The 18,188-nt window shown below is 30.5% G+C and overlaps 1 protein-coding gene across 1 annotated transcript in view; it reads left to right on the plus strand.

Moving 5' to 3' along the window:
- Window positions 1-4,116: 4,116 nt before the first annotated feature.
- Window positions 4,117-18,188, plus strand: part of LOC119644157 — a 210,520-nt gene continuing 196,448 nt past the window's right edge. The window contains exon 1 of the mRNA XM_038043687.1: window positions 4,117-4,738. Within this exon, the coding sequence (XP_037899615.1) occupies window positions 4,177-4,738 (562 nt within the window). The 5' untranslated portion in view covers window positions 4,117-4,176. The remainder of the gene's footprint in view (window positions 4,739-18,188) is intronic.

The raw sequence follows: 18,188 nt of genomic DNA on the forward strand, positions 1-18,188 counted from the left end.
GTTGTGTGGTTTAACGGGTGAAATATCATGAGTATTGAATCGCATAGAATGAAAAAAAAAATAAAATTGATTTAGAAAGGAAAACATCTTAAACAATGAACTTTTGCATAGAAAAATGTTCTTACTAGAATATCGATGAGGCGATAAAATAAAATTATATTAAAAAAAAAAAATTAATAATAATGTCACGAGAACACAAACAAATATCATAAAGGCATAAATATAAATAGAAAAGAAAAATTTATGGCATTGGTAGAAATCCTTTACTTTACTTTGACACGCGCTTTTACGTTTCGAGCAAACAATAATTTCATAAAATTTTTTAGAACAAACTATTAGTACAAAATATTTTTTTCATAAAACCGGTTTTTATCCGAATAAATTTGCGAATAGCCGGATTTAAAGAACCGGTTTTTCACAAATTCGTTAAACAAATGCATTAAGATAAGTATTGAAATTTTTCTAACCATTTATTATTTAACATTAAAAAAAAGATGAGATATAAAATTCATTATCTTCACCGAAATAACGCTGAGTTCACTGAGTTCAAGTCCTTTTACTAGGCATGCAGTGCCAAAAAAAAAAGGCTTCATAATCATTAGCATAGTTTTTACAAAAGCTAGATACTATCTATCTATCCACTTACTCCTTCGCTATTGAAGTTCCCAAACTGGTAAAAATTGAACAAAAAACGACAACTGGTTCCATAAAGCAAACTGATCAAGAGCCTTACATATTTCAGCTCCTCACAGAGATTACTTCTTGAACAGTATTTTGCGTGTTATTTTTGTGGTCAGCCACATAACGGAAACGATCAGTTCTATTCATTTTTGCTTAAAGTGTGACATTAAATTCTTGCAAGGATGTCCGTTTCTTAAAAGCTGACTAAGAAGACGGCATTATTCTCATCGCATCTTAGACATCTATGCTTTACTAGCACACCAGCCCAGTGCACAGAATGAGCGAGTCCTCAATTGCTCGTTTGTAAAGACGACACAAGCGTAAAGGCAAACCGCGATCATGATTGGAACTTAAATTTTGATAATATATAAACATGGGCGAACATGGGTATACTACAGCATGATTACTAGGTATTCGTAAAGCAGATGATAGAAAAAAAAAAAATCAAAATATATTCTTCTTCTTCTTGATTAATTTCTAGAAAACCAATTTTCAAAGTGCTTGCTCGAATACGACCCGCTAATGAAAAAATATATTTTGGAGGTTATCTTTATTGATTGGTTGACTGACTCTTTGATCGTAAATATCCTTTGGAAGCGACTAAGATAACCAGATATCGAATAAAATTTCGATTTCGAAAGATTGAGGACTTTTCTAAAAAGGAAATACTTGATCAAAAGAACTAACTTTTCTAACTTTTCATTCGCCAAACTGCGATAATCCCACGCCTGGTCTAACAAGAGACAGTAAACTATTTGATTCAGATTTGAGGTATTATTATTTCTTTAATTGATGACTATCACGCAGTGAATCTTAAAAGAAACAGCATAGCCATAGCAAAGACTAAGCTTCAAAAATACATCATTTGAAATATTGGTCCTTAAAACTACCTCGGCAATAACAACAATCTCTGATTTAAAAAATTTATATATAGAACGAAGAAATTCACTATTTAAATTGAATAGAGATGTGTACAAGTCTTGCGAGCTTTTGAAGTGGCGTGAACAGGATCAATGCCAGTCGAACAGAATTGTGGTCGAAACGATTGATTCGATCATATGTAATTAAATTGCAATGCAGAAGCAATAGCAAGAGTCTCGAGAAATGGCGTCCTTTTCTACTAGGAAAGCGAGAGTGAATCAGTAAAAATTATTACGCATTAGATGAGGTGTATTACTGCGCTTGGCGTATGTTTCAGTTTGCAAGTATTCTCTCTCGCACGGTATTGTCATCTCAATCCCGTTTCGTTTTTTTCAACCCATTATCGAATTAAAGTTAGTCGGGTCAACTGCAATTGCAATTTCAATGTATTTTAAATTAGATGAGATACGAGATTACGCGATCGAATTGAAATGAATTCCATATTTTCAACGCTTGTAAAACTTTAGCATTCTTTTCAGCTGATTTGCAATTATTTCGACACTTGAGCCTATGTCATGTAGCGCCTACACCTTGGAACGTTTTAATTAAACGTTAATAGCAAACATTTTTGTATTAAAAATTTCACAGAATATGAATGAGTTTTCAATAAAACAATTTCAACTATTGAAAGGCATCGTCGAAGCGAGTATTTCCATGCCCGCTTACATCAAATAACGGAACTTTAGTAAGAGTAATTTTTTGTTTGTAACACTTTCTGATATCAGAGAATCATGTAAAAATTAATAACTTTGCTTATATTTCATTCAATGCGTTTTGAAAGGGTTTAATTGCAAACATCAAAAATGTTGGCAAGCGATGCTGTCGTTTAGCTTATGTCCAGGCCTTAAGTCGATTTGACAATGCGGTTTGGTCGTTTGTTGTTCTAATGTTGGCGATCGCAAGCGCATACACACACACATACATTGAAAATTAATCATGAAAAATGTGCTCTTAACTAGCGAGCCATAGCAAGCCATAGGTGCAATCCGTTTAAAAGCTCTAAGCAATTTTATTCAAAATTTAAAATTTAAATTTTTATCTATGGCAAATTGAGACTTCAACTTGTCCCAGTATTCTCTTTGTTGTTTATATCTTAACGTTAACTTTAAGCAATAGTATAAGTTATCCTGCTGAAGTAAGATTACATAATATATTAACATTGGAGTTTTGAAGAGGTCGCGATGTCTTTCAAACGCGAGAAGCGTTACTTTGCCCGCTTAATTCAAAAGACAATTGTGCTATCTCATGATGAACACTGACTGCGCTCGTATCGTGACTTTTTACCATGATTACAATCGAACTCGTAAACAAAACTCGCGCAGGCAAGTTTAATAACGCTAAACTATCCGAACCTCCCTGCCGTATTCATCACACGTTATTCCTTCGGATAAGCATTGTTTTCAATGGCTAACTAATTATCTAGACCTCCCTTTTTGAAAAAAGCAGACGGCCTTCTCCGACACCGAATCCATATTTTATCGCAAAGAAAGTGAAATTTGTAGCTAGCGATGGACAATGTATTACCTTAAATTAAATGCCTACTACCTGCTATCGTGTGGAACTGAAAAAAAAAAAAAAAAAAAAAACAGAACAAAACAAAATCTTATTTATGTAGAGAAACAATAAATTGACACTGTTCGGTCTAGTGACACATGCACAATTAACAAAATGCTTTCTAATTGCTCTATCTTACTCTGAGATGATGGCTTCACCCTACAGGATCAAATTTAACTTTGTGTTTGCTTCCCCAATAAATAGACCGTTGGCTTTTAGATTTTATAGCCGTTAAATGTTAAATGTTCAGCTTCGTCGGGGGCGAATATTGTTCATATATAGCTAAATTGCTTTCTAAAAGCTTTGGCAAATGAAATTCGGATAAACCATATCGAACATATGTCTTTCCTTTTTTTCAACTTTGGATTAAAATTTAAAAGGTTTTCGTTTTGCTCCACAAGAGATTTGCTTTTTATTTCTACTTTCTCCAGCATGCTATTATTATTATTATTATTATTATTGTTGTTGTTATAAGCGATGCTTCCAAGACCTTATATGATGTTCTTAATCGAAAAAGACTTCATCTTAAAATTGTCTTTCTTTCGCATTTTTATGTTATGAGGCAAGCGAAAGACAACTGCACACCCAGGCAACAGGGAAAGATAACAAAAGATGAAACAAATGACTTAACCGCAGAACATAAATATGCTTTAAAACAACTCTTGAGGGATTTCAATATAATAACAAAAAAAAAAAGTGAGAAAAATTGTGTCAAATACAAAAAATCATACGAAAAAGGAGATTTAAAAAAAGGTTTAAAAAAAAAAAAAAAAAAAAAAAAAAAAAAAAAAAAAATTAACAAGCAGAATAAAATGGTTTTAAAATTTTATAGTAAAATTTAAGAAAGAAAGAAAAAACTTTTCTTTTTCAATAAACTTGAAAACATTTCCTTTAATACGAAATAATTTTAATAAATTAATGTATAAAACCTTAATTATACAAAAACTATTTCAGAAAATCATTTTAAATAGTTGTTTATCTGTCAAATAAGAGAAGAGAGAGAGAGAGAAAAAAAAAATTATGTACAAATCATTAATAAAACCTTCAATTGATTTAATATCGTTACTAACCATAACTTTAACGCTACGTCAACAACTAACAGCTACGAAAAAGCAACCATTAGCCACGTCATCAAAGTCATCGTCATCACCATTAACAGCACCATTACTAGCACCGCGAAGACCAACTACAAAAATAACGACAGCACCAACAACATATCAATGCCAAATGTTACGTCAAAATTTAAATGAATTTATTATCAAATCCAACAACAATAATAATAATAATAACAACAACAACAACAACAATAAGCTGCGTATAACCAATATCTTCTATAATACATACGATTATGCTGTCGTACTATTCACGTTGTTGTTGCTGTTAGTTGAAACACCACTAAGTGTGCATGCGGGCTTGTGCAGCGAGGCTCAGCTATGTTGTAATGGACGTGACTCATCGTGCGTTGTGCAAAAAGCACCCATAAATGCCATTATTGAGGATCTAAGTGATAAACCATGTTATTGCGATCATGCCTGTCTCAAGTTGGGCGACTGCTGTGTGGATTTTAAAGATCATTGTGGAGGTAAGTAAGCAATAAATTACACAATTGTTACTTCAAAAGTGATTTTGACTCATAAATAAGAAAGAAAAATTAACGCATGAATTAACAACGCTGAACGTTTGGCTCGCTCAAGGAACGCATGGCAAGAAAGGCAAAAACTAAAAAGAGACGAAAATAAATAAGAAAATTTCGCGGACGGCTGTAACCGAATCTTCTATACCCACGATTACCGTGAAATTTCGATATTCTATAATGTTGAGTGGGCGTGGCCGACTTTTTTTCTTCTTCTTCTAAACTACTCATCGAAATTTCTATCAACACATCTGTTATGGTTTATGAGTAATATGTGAAAGAAATCGAAAAAAAACACAAGTGCCCGCAGTTCATGTTGCGCTGTACGTGCGTTCCTTGACCGATTTGACTTAATTTCAATTCAATCTTGTGTGCAAGAATTTCCAATATTTTTCACAAATTTGACGCTTACGTTTTCATTTTTGCAACGAGAACAGCGTTTGTCACAGACACAACGGGCGGACAAGCACTGACGGACGGACATGGTTACATTGAGGCAAAGTTTTATTCAAAGTTCGATAATGATCAAAAATGTATACACATTTGATAGGCTTGACAAGGTTTCTGTCAATGCGTTGCAAATAATTTGACAAAACGAATATACTCTTATGTCTCGATAGTGGGCCACAGAAAGGAATTTTGAATAGCTCTCATATGAAGTTAACGTAAGGAATTTGTTTTGTTTCTTTCTATATATTCTCTGTGAACATGATTTTTTTGTAAGTTTCTATGTTAGTCTTTTGTTAGGGGGATCCACTTTCCTTATGTTGTTTTCACATTATGTTTGCACGATCACTCTAAATGTTTTTATCATTTCGACTTTTCAAAGTAATCTTTTTTGCGTTTACGATACTCCAGCAATCAAACGTAAAGGTAAAATTAATATTCTCTTAGCGCTTTAGACAACAGATGCAAAATCCATAAACGCGACTTAGAAACTGCTTATGTTCTCCGTAGTTCATATGAAATCATGCTCCCGATTATTTCAGTAATTGGTCATCCAAGTCATCTTTCTTCGAGTAGAAAAATATATATGCATCTCCCCAAGAAACGTTAAATGAAACTTTCATCCAAACATTAACTCGAAATTTTTGCCTTAGCACATCCTTTAGAGATTTGCCAACAGATAATATCCGCTACTGAGTAGGTCTAGAGAATATGGGTATAGATGATTGACTTGCTTTTCGAAAACACATTCGAGGTCGACGAAATGCTTATGCGAAACCATGTCTAAACTTTTACACTTGCAACCGCTTCAAATGCATTGGAAACAAAGCACTTCTTATAGCTTCAATAGAAACAAACGCTTGAGAGCACGTAATATATTTGTATATAGAATCAATATAAAATTCTGGAACAACTTAAACATATAAAATTTAAATATGCCTTCAGTTGCTAACTGAAGTTAGAAGGAAAACACTTTAAATTCTTATTTTTCGTAACAAGGTTGACGGTGACTTATAATAGTCTTCAATTGATAACGAATAAAAATGTCTGACCTGGTCCTGTTGGAAAAAGTGTTCCATTCTTCTTAAACTAACAGTATTTCTGTTTTTGATAGTAAAAAAAACTGAGTATTTTGCTCTTGACCCCTATCCCACAACAGATATAACGATAAACATTCCTGCGTATATTTTATGAGGGATCTTACAGTATCTCTGAAATAATTAAAAACATTTGCCGCACCCAACAGATATTGTAGAATATCAAAATTTTTTATATTTTTTGAAGTTTATTGAAGAAACACGTGAGGAGTATAGAAGATTCGGGCAGAATCGAATACAATTTTCTTACGTCTTTTCAATCATTATGTAATTAGTTTGTCTTATATCTTATTTACCCTAAATTATGCTATAATATTCCATTGGGTATGACTTTAGCAATAATATATGTATGGGCCGATGCATGTTTTTCGTGAAAATGTTTAATCATAGCGTTTTAACAATAATTGTCCATCATTTATTAATTGATTTGAAAGTAATCAAAAAAAAAAAAAAAAAAAAAAACCTTTTATATATATAGTATAGTTGTTTAGAGGACATTGCCATCTACAAGAAGAGACAAAAAATCTCATTCACTCAAATCGTCATAAAGATGAGCTATTGTACCATGTAACCACTATAGTTACCATAAGATTCAAATTCTAATTAGAAATTTAATATCACTTCTTATTCGAATTTCCTTTTTTTTTTTAATAATTAATTCGCTTAGTTGAGATGGCCTTAGTTTTTGCAATTTCATTCAATCGACTGCCTACTTTCCCTAATCATACTAGTTTTAGTGTTGGTAATGAAACCGTAAGCACATTCATAGCTTATTATATTTCAATATGTATTTGTATCGGCTTTCAATTCTTCGCAAAAAATTTAATCACTTTTAAACTCGAGTTTTCAACTTGCAGCTTCACATACATACGTACATGCATACATACGTACATACATACGTATAATAGAAAATGAGATATCAGTTTAGTGTTATTAATGTCGTTTCATAAAATTTTTCTATAAACTAAATATTTATAACTTCTACTTGATTTCATAGTGAACACAAACATATAATTTTCATATAACACAATATTTCTAATTGAATTATTTTTTAAAAACGTTTGTGACGTGCTTTATATATATTTATAAATTATAAATAAAAAAAAAAGAAAAGAAAAACAGAAAATAATAAAAGCAATTTATAATACATTTGTATGTCTATTATTATTATCATAAAATCAAATTAGATTCTCGTATTGAAATCATGTAATAGATACAATGCAAGTTTTAATAATTATTTTGAAAATGCGCTTAAATGCAAATACATTCAAAGTTTAATTTCATGTATATATATATAACTGTTATTGCATGGATACACATCTACAGGCAACAATATGACATCCGCACTTACCTTGTTATATTTATATATATGTTTGCCCTATCTTCGGCTACTGCAAAGAGAATAACGATAAATGCCGTTAATCAATAACAAAAATTACAAAATAATCGATAGTAATTTTTCAAGAGTAAATGCTCAATACAAATCTTATGTGTCAATCATGTTTTCATCGAAAATTTTTCTTACCTCAAACCAAACTAAATCTACATGCATAATAAAAACATTCGACTCAAGCCGAACAAAAAATCTATCTCTTACCTCTTCCTAATCTATATAAGTCAATGGGAAATACATAAATCAAATATGAAATATTACGAAATAGGCATTATACACTATATTTTAATTGTTTCATTTAGATTTTATAATCGGATAAATAAAAATAAAATAAAATAAATATATTTACTCACCTTTTTCACAACAACAAAAATATTTCATTTCTATTAATTGATCTATTCAGAGCTGTATTCTATTCATTTCTTTAATTACCCTTTCATTTAATATCAAAAATTAAAAATCCATAACTTTTCTTTCCTTTCCTAATAAGTCGTCTAGTTGCAAATAAAACAAAGTAAAGTAAACGAAAAACAAAAAAAAAAAAAAAAAAAAAACCATTTCTTGCACACATAAGAATCAAACACAAACAGCGAACAAAACCCGACGTTTTACTTTAACGAAATTCAATGCACACGAACGGGTTTTGCGAAGTCTCACGTATGCATCGACTTTGATTTACTTCTCTCTTAAAACGACATAAACTTTTTCTTGCAATTAAGAAAAAAAAAAAAAAAAAAAAACAGATTAACACATATTCACGAGCACCCGTAGAAAAGGTCAATTAAACGAAAGATTGCGTTTATAGGACTTTTGTTCATAAAATTTCTTGTTTCCATTTTACTGACATATCAACTTTTTCATTAAAACATTCTTTTCAATAGCAAAATAATTCTTTTTTAAAATTCTTTAAAATTTTTCTCTATTGAAAGTCACTTGAATTTCATTGCAAATATCTAAAAAAACTCGATATCAACCGTAGCTTAGGAAACGCAAGTCGAACTGAAAATTGCGATTAGAGAAAGGAAACAAGCACGGACAAAGAGAACAATAGAGATGATGTATATAGCAAATGAATTAAAGAGAATAACTAAACATAATTGCTATTGTTTTACTCATATCAATTTCTAGCGAAATTAATGACATTTGCGATCACATAAATATAATAACATATTTTGCATGTATATTAATTCATAATATTAAGTTCGCTTTGAAATATGTATAGGAAAATTTTTACATATATGAATTTTTTTCTGTGTACATACATTTTTTTTTTTTTTTTTGTTTTTTTTGCTTTATGAAATACTTTACTGATATTTATTGCAAGCTTTTCAGGATTTCAAATCAGTTAAAAGATTAATAAAAAAACGGGCGGAACACGTGGAATTGAAATTAATTCGAGAATGTTGAAATTAAATGAGAGGAAGGAAACAAAGCAAAAATTAACGAAATTGCAAAAGAGAGAGTTAATGAACAGAGCAGATTGTCTTTATAATCGAATAAGTAACTAAATAAGCACAGCGCACATATGTAATGGAGGCTGATCTCAATATACTTTTTAATACCGAATTGTGCAATAGACTTTAAGAATTAATTATGATTTAGCCTCATTAACGTTAGATAAGATAAGTTTGTTTTTTTTGTGCAGTAATCAAACTACAACATTATGCCCTACACTACCCTGTAATACCCGGAGAAGCTTAATACAAAGCTACGCTTTTCTGAAGTGATCAAAGCTTGTCTGTCCGTCTAAATTTTGCCCATACATTTTTGTGTTCAAGCTACAGATCGCAATTTTTGACGTATTTTGGTGAAATTTGGTACATTCACGTGGTTTGGCCATAGAAAATGGTTTGGATCGGTCAACTCTTTCGATAATTCCCCATGTAACGACTTTTCGATATAAGGGAAAAAAATTACAATATTCATGTTCATTATTCAATCTTCAGTAGCGTATAGAGTGGCACGAAAAATTTAAATTAATACAATATTTTTAATTAACATAAAATTCTGTTTCGATTTAAATGAATCGCGTCTATTCGACTATATATCGGAAATCCTTTATGAATTTTCGAGCGAAAAACGTTAGACAGTTGAACTTTTCCACAATTATTTCGAGCTTCTATTCTTAGCTAAGTCTTCTTTAGTTCATCATTGTGCTCAAGCTCTCGCACAGTAACTAACAAAACACACAAAAAAATATAAAATAAAATGAAAATTTTAAAACATTACCATTCATAGTGCGCAAGTTAGAGCAAATATTAACTTAAAACTTTGCATAAGTGTTTACACAAAACTCCCTGGAAGCTTAGAACAAAAATGCTTTCAATTGTTCAGTGAAACACACAGAGAAAAGCAATAAAAATCCTGCCTGTTTTCGTACATATTTTTTACTTGGTTGATTTAACATAAATTTTTTATTGCAGCAATTTATATAAAAACCAATTAGACTTTATTATATGTTAAGTCCTTAATTTAAAATGTTATATTCTCTCTTAACCCAGAAAACTATTCATATCATCAAGTATTTTATGTATGGAAATTATGCTGCGAAATTTATACTAATTTCCATAAGATAAGAGGTCTTTGTTTGTAAGATCCCGATATATATTTTAGAAAATCCAGATGAATAATATATATATTTGTAATCCTTATCAGCGTACGAATCTCAGTTAATTGAATTATATGCGTCTGTAGTTATTTACGTACGCATCGTCTAAACATAGGCGTGATTCCTTGCAACAAAAGGCGAAAAATTTTAACGCTATTATAAACGCGACACGAAATGGTCAGGGAATATGTGGTGTGTTTGTTAGCACCATGCACTTCTTAGCACGATTTACAATAGATATTTATTAAGAAACACATCCGATCACATTCATAACATAAAACTGGAGATTATAGTCTATATAAGAAATACTAATCTAAGACTCATTGCAAATTGCATTTTGCAGCAGCGCGCTGAAATGTTAAAGTGGAATGTTTGCATTTGACCAAGTGATTTGCCAACACATCCAAACGCATTCTGCAATTGTAATGTGTCAGTTTGAAATCAATATTATTCTCGTATTTGTTTTCTTTCTTCTATTAATATAACTTCTTACTGAATTTCCAATTAAAAATTATTTGCTCATACATACTTATATAAGTCAATATATATAGTGTGCACTAGTTTAGTTGTATTAGGTTGCGTGTTAGGCGCTACAAGCGGGAAAAATTTAAAATAATCAAAGGTTTTCTATTGCAATTGCGATTACGTCATTTGCAATTTTGTACACGAGCTTACAAGTAAATGCCAGTTTCAAGACTAAAAATTAGGCAAAGTGTGCAAGTGGTGACCAAGCTGCTATCTGATGGGCAGAATAAAAAAAATATGTCGCCGAATTGGATAAGTAAGCCGACAATCTAATCTTTATCGATAAGATTTCGGTTTACTACGTACCATCATAGATTCATAGTTCAGCCTTGGAGCGATAGATTCGTTGTCACCGCGATCACCTTCAGTTGAATCGCGGTGTTCTTGCATTCTGAAGTAAATATGACATGTATATATATGCGTATATACAGGAATTAATTAAAGTTTTTGCTTAAAGAAAGATTCGCAAAAAAAAAAAAAAGAAAAATTGTTTGATACCACATTCATTCCACATTCACTTGCCATTCAGCCTATATAAATAAATTTTATCCAGAGGAAAATAACATGCAATAAAAAAATAAATCATGATATATGCGTAATTGCTTTTATCTCAACACTTAAACTAATAGCAGGCATCAAAGAAATTAGTTCAAGTTCAATAAAATTTCTCTCTTGATATATTTTTCTCGTTCTGTCGTTTTTCTTTTCTTTTTTTTTTTTCTTTTATGTATTGATAGGAGCAAAATCAAACAGGAACAGACCTGTCCTTTAGCAGATTAATAAATTCGCAGTTTCACAATAGTTTAATCGGTACATTTTATCGAATCAATTTCGTTGCCAATAACACGGAGAACTGAAAATAATTTTGTTTTTCTCTTTATCATATGTTTGACATATACCCGCGTATATATGTATAAATGAAAATGTAATGGATTGATGAAATTTCTTTCTTTTTTTTTTTTTATTTATATTCGATACTTGCATTTATGTTCCAAATTGTTGTGACCAAACTTTTGGTTTGTATTACTATTAAAATAAAACTTTTTTTTTTTTTATTTTGAAGTTGAAAACTACTGAATGAAATATATTTTCAGTGGGTAAAAGCAAAAAAAAAAAAAAAAAAAAAAAAAAATAGTTCAATAACAGGTATAGAATTGATTGTTTTGTTTTTTCCCCCGCTTTTAAATTGAAAACCATTCAAATTTCATAATTGAGAAACTAAAAGCATAGAAAATTTCATGCTAATAAAAGATGAAGAGTAACAAAACAAACACTGTAAACGAGAAAGCAAAATGAGTTTTACAAATGAATATAATATGATGCAATCAAATTCAATCAGCATTCGAAGTAAAATTGGTAGAGATAAGATTACAAAGAAATCTGAAGCCAAAGGTGAACGTCTCTTGCGTAATCATATCAATGGTTAACACCGAAATAAAAAGAATGCAGTTAAACTGAGCGGTGATTTGTTTGGTAAATGTACGTTTCATTCCATACTTGGCGTTCCCTATACGTTAATAATAATAAATTGCAAATTTTTGCTGATGAGTTAGTCCGAAATGAAAGCAGTCAAGGAGGAGCTTATGCGAAAATCGATAGACTCATTAATAGCAATAAATTGAAAGCTCAACCTGATGAGCAAATAGTTCAATTAGCAAAATCTAAAACATTATAAAGCAAAAAATCAAGCTGCAACCAATGGGAAACTTAAAAAATTTCTCAGATAAATATTTAATAAAAAAGGATATCATAAAATAACTCTTAGATGCTGAAAGTATTAAAAAAACTGATGTTGTCGAGAAAAAAACATTATTTGATAAAAAAATGTTTTCTTGATATTTCGAGCTATCCCCCAAAGCGGCTGCCTGTGTCAAATAAACTCCCGCTAGTAAGTTACCCCTTCATATCTTGCCTTTTATTAAGAGCTTGAAAAAACTTTGGCCAGCGACTTCTGATAAACGAATGCGAGATAGCAGCGTATATAACATTTGAATTCGATTCCTCAACATGAAATAACTGTTTTCCATTTAATATTATTGATGTGTTTAACGGACGCCGACGCTAATCATGGAACCCCTTAAAATACATTTTCACCATTCATATTTGTTGTTGTTTCATTTGAAAAAATCTGTTACCGTGAAACCTATCAAATACGTTCGGAAATGTTTTTTTTATTCGACTTTTTTTTTTTTTTTTGCATTACATTCAAAATGAAATTCTAAAGTTAACTACGCGGGATATTTTTTGAGAAGTTAATTTAAGTATTAGTTATTAAAAAATTAAATTGAGAATTGAACTTTTTCATTCAGTCGCATAAAAGTTAATGTTCGTTAAAAATCCTATGTTCTTCTCTGGCGATTAAACGTTGCTTCATTTTTTTTTTTTTTTTTTTTTGTTTTTATTTCAAGTTTGCAGCATATACCTTGCGTGCCGCGAAATCTCTTCAATTAAAGATGCCTCTTGAGAATTGAAAGTAATTTAAGTTTTCTCTCTCTCTCTCTCTCTGCGATCTCTTGAACAGCTTTTGCACCTTTTCGATGGTAAAAAAAAAAGTAAAATATGCCAAAAATGCTGCTTTCCACTTTCCACGCCATTCGAAATGACACCAACTACAAGCCACTGCGTTGAATCAATCGAAATTTTTCACAAGCAAGCCTTGCTATATCAGCTATTCAAATATACAATGATGAGGGGAGTGAACCGTTTGAACCTACACAGTATTTGCCAATTGCGCGAGCCATAGTAAAGAAATAAGAAGATTACTCGAATGCCGTGCTGTTCATCTGTTAGTCCGTTTAACCGAACCGACGAAAAATCGATGCCATTGATGACATGTATATTTCGATGAACTAAAAGGAATTCTGTGTGGAAATGTTTCATCAGAAATAAATGACAAAAACAAATGCTGTCATTTTATGCACAAATTACTTACCACAAGATAGACTTGTGCGCTTCGGTTACGGCACAAATTCTTTACTACATGTCATACTCGTGGTTATCGGCCAAAGAGTTAAGTATCAATTTCACTGTGAAAAGATGCAATTCGCATACACTGATGCGAAAAAAATGGAATGACTTTCCGAACAATATATATATACTAATTCTGAGAAGAATTATTATTTCATTATCATCTATAAATAAGAAATATATGAATTCGATAATATATTGGGAATTAATCGTAAAAAAAAATTTAAATAAAGACGAAAAATATTAAAAATAAATTTAAACGACAAACTTGTATACCAACCAAGTCAAAAACTTTTCAATATCACGAGAATTTCGAAATGGAAATCAATGAAAACTTGTCTTGTACATGGTGTCCTGACGTAATTGAGATAAAAAAACAAAAAAAAAAAATATATTGCTAACTATGACATTCGCTAATAGAAGGGGCTACAACTAAAAAAGTGCAATTAAAAAAACTAGCAATGAAACAATGATTTCCAATTAGAATACGAATCACTTTGTAATAGTGTTAAGTTATTATTCACAGATTTGCTTAACAATACTTGATAATACAGTTAAAGAACAAGTTCTTAGTTGTTCTTATATGTGATGATATCAAATGTAAGCACCGCTCACCATGAACCAATGGAAGCAAATGGGCATCAAAATGGTGATTAATACTATTAGGTAGGCGAGCAAAAAAAAAAAAAAAAAATGAAGACTATTATGCAAACAAATTAAGCGAATTAGAGGAGTTTTTCAGTACAAGTTTTTTCATATAACTTTTTAATGCAAATTCCTAGGTTGGATCATTTTTGAAAAGGATTTCTCTTCTTTACTAATCGAACTTGAATGTTGTAGAGATATTTAAAAATTTGCTTTCCCTTTAAAAATAAACAAATTGCAGTTCAATAAGTAATGCAGATTTAAAAAAAAAAAAAAAAAAAAAAAAAAAAAAAAAAAACAACACCTAATAATATCTAACCAAGTTATTGTTTATTTAATGAATTTTTCATTAATATGCAAATCCAGTGGAAAGAACTCGTTCTATATTTACTAACTTATTAAGCAAAATTCGGGACAAGTACCTTTACTGCTTTCTCTGTGCATTGCAGCGTATTAATATGTTGTTGTATGCAACAAGCAGCAAGGAGTGCAAAATTAATTATCATTTCATTGAAATATGTGATTAAACATCTTTCTCTTTCCCTCTTATTAAAGTAAGAGGACATCGTTACTGTTGTTAAGTTCTTCGAAACGAAGAATTTGAAATTTACTGCGACAATTAAAATTGCTTAAAATAATCCGAAAATAATTAAAAATTCAACTTTTTAAAAGGTTGCATTTAAAAAAAAGAAAAGAAAAAAACATTCCTTACCTTTCATTTTAATCATTTCATCTTCATTGCCCCTTTGGCATTTCAAAGAAGTTTTAAAACTTTCAATGTGTTTCTTAGTCATTAAATTTGTATAGAGTTTGTTTCTTCTTTTCGTTATCTATTTTTTATTTTTGTTTTTATTTTTATTTTTTTTTTTATCCTTTCCTAGAAAGACTGAAAATTCTATTTAGGATCTCTAGAGACTAAAGCACTCAACTGTAATAATAATAATTGCTAATGCAATTGTTGCAAGGAAGTAAAGGAATTTCAGGATAGGGTATATTTGTAAGGTATATATATATATATATATATATATATATATATAATAATGTTTATCTTGTTTATCTCTAATGTTTATTTTTGTTGTAGCTAAATAAAATTTTTAAACTACAGCATATCCTGAAGCGTGTAATAAGTTAATAGCAAGCAACAACTGTTACTGTTACGTTGGGAGCAATTGTCCTTATAAATGAGAAATGCGTCGTAGTTGCCCGCTACAATAATAACAGTTATATTATATGCATTGACATTTTGATTCTTTAAAAAAAAGTTCATATATTGAGTCTATTGCGAATGAAAATTTCGAAAGACTACTTGCTTGAAACTTTTGCCAAGCTTATGCTTAACAATCATCTTAATATTTGAGGTATTGAAAAAACAATGCAATTTTGATACATTATAATATTGGGTAGGCGTGACCAATTAATTTTCGTATTTTTTTCCACAAATGTTACAACATCGCACATAAAACATATGCGTGCAAGTTTTTCTACATTTAGCTGCTATGATTGATGAGTAATGAGCAAAAAAATGCAATTTTTCATTACCTTTGAAAAATTCCCTTTGAGGTGTTCTCAGTTTATGTGGTGCTGTGGCAATGTCCTTAGACCGATTTGGTCCATTTTCAATATCAATGTGCCTGCAAGAGGTTTCACTGTTTCTGTCAAATTTGAAGCCGATAGCTTAATTTTTGCGACCAGGAGAATGTTTACAACAGACATATTACACAGACGGACAGATGGACATGCTTAAATCGAAAAAGAAAGGAATATACCCCTCATCCTTCGGTAATGGGTATAAACATGCATTTTCCATACATTTTTGTTTTCATTTTTTTTCTTAAAGATGAATGAAACATATGACGAGAAAGTGTCGCAAACTTAAGTATATGCACCAGAAAGTGGCGATAAATTTACGCAGCGGGGATTTCGAACTTGGGCCACTAACTTATAATATTAAGCAAATCAAGTCTGCCTAAATTCATCAGATAATTACTTAAAGCGTAGGCACAAGCTACGCTTGTCGAGGCGATTTGATTTTCGCTATAAATATTTTAGATTGCTGCTGTACGTACTTTATTTAATAAATGATTGACTTGCCTTTTTTTTTTTGTTTTTTTTGGTTTTTTTACTCTCTATTAAGCTAATGTCCATTTTCCCTGACAAAATAAATCATTATCATTACATATTTTCATATGAGAAACACCCATTAATTTAAGAGATATTTATTTTTCCTTTTTTTTTTTTTTTTTTTTTTTCGTCTCTAGTTAGAAGGATAAAAGGAAAGGAAAACGTATTTTTGAAATACAAACATGTAGACCTACAAAGCAAACTAAACCCAAACAATTCCATTAAATTATATGAGTAAACGCAGGAAGAATCATCAAATGTTTTATAAATATATTAGAAGCACAAGTGAGAGTACGATATGTGAAATGAATTCATACCCTTAGGCCAATTAGGAAAGATAAAAATGTAATTTTATGCGTAATAACACAAAACCATAATATTTAACTTCATTTAAGGGGGATAGATGGCCATATATTGAATCGAGTTGTAGCAGAAATTTCAATGCCCTACCAAGAAGCAATTGGCTTTAGCTAGCTTCCTAACGATGTTTGGAATATAATATATAAAATTTTTTTACTTTTACGCCAACTTTAACGCCAACTAAATCTCAAGTTAATTTTTTTTCTTCTTAGTTATTTGTTTATTATTATTATTTTTTGGTATTTTTTTACCCATCACTGTAAGATGGGGATATACTCATTTTGCTCTTTCCATAATGTATGTAACAAAAGGGAAGTTTCAGAGATCCTATAAAGTATATATATTCTTGATCAGCGTGAAATTCTGAGTTGATTTAACCATGTCTGTCTGTCTGTATGGTTTGTGCTGTTGGCATTCTCCTGATCGCAAGAATGAAGATATCCTCTTCAAATTTAGTAGAAATATTGGAAGTTTCTGCACCTACATTGATATTGAAAATAGGCCAAATTGATCAGAACGGAAGCCCACAGTGCAGCGTAAACTGAACGCAACTAAGTTTAAGTGGATTTTTGCTCGCTACCCCGGAAATTAGAGAAAAATTAGAACCCCAAATATTTGCACAAATTTACTGTACGAAACACTCTACTCTTTAGATTCAAAAATGGGACCAATCACATACCATACACACACAAATGTACGAGCAATTAAATTTTATTTTTTTCACTTTTTTGAAATTTTATGCTTATTTATCATAAGGTAAGCAAGACAGAATGTTTAAAATTATTTTGTTTACTCCACAAATGAAGATATATTATCTGCCTAAGTATGTGTAAATGGCTCAAATGGGTAAATGGGTAGAGACGGCGATTAAAATTTTCGTAATAGTACCAGCGATATGGGTATCAAATGAAACAACTTGGAGTGTAGAATGCGAAAAACATTTTTTTGTCGTCCATTTAACCATTTTTAAGCGAAATACGCGCATCTATTCCATCGCCTTAGCTCATATATAAATGACTTTTGCAAAAGTATTAATTAATTAATAATATACCCGGCTTTACAGTGTGATTAAATAAATAACATAGATAAGTAAATTAACGTAGCTTTAAATGGCTTTAAAATAAAGTAGAGCATTAAACTAAATATGCTGTTAATATATAAAATCTCTTAAATACATTTATTAAATTAATAATGCATATATTTTGCTCTATTTTGTTTCTTTTTTTTTTTTTTTTT

Source organism: Glossina fuscipes, unplaced genomic scaffold (assembly GCF_014805625.2).
Source record: "Glossina fuscipes isolate IAEA_lab_2018 unplaced genomic scaffold, Yale_Gfus_2 0, whole genome shotgun sequence".
Taxonomy (NCBI): domain Eukaryota; kingdom Metazoa; phylum Arthropoda; class Insecta; order Diptera; family Glossinidae; genus Glossina; species Glossina fuscipes.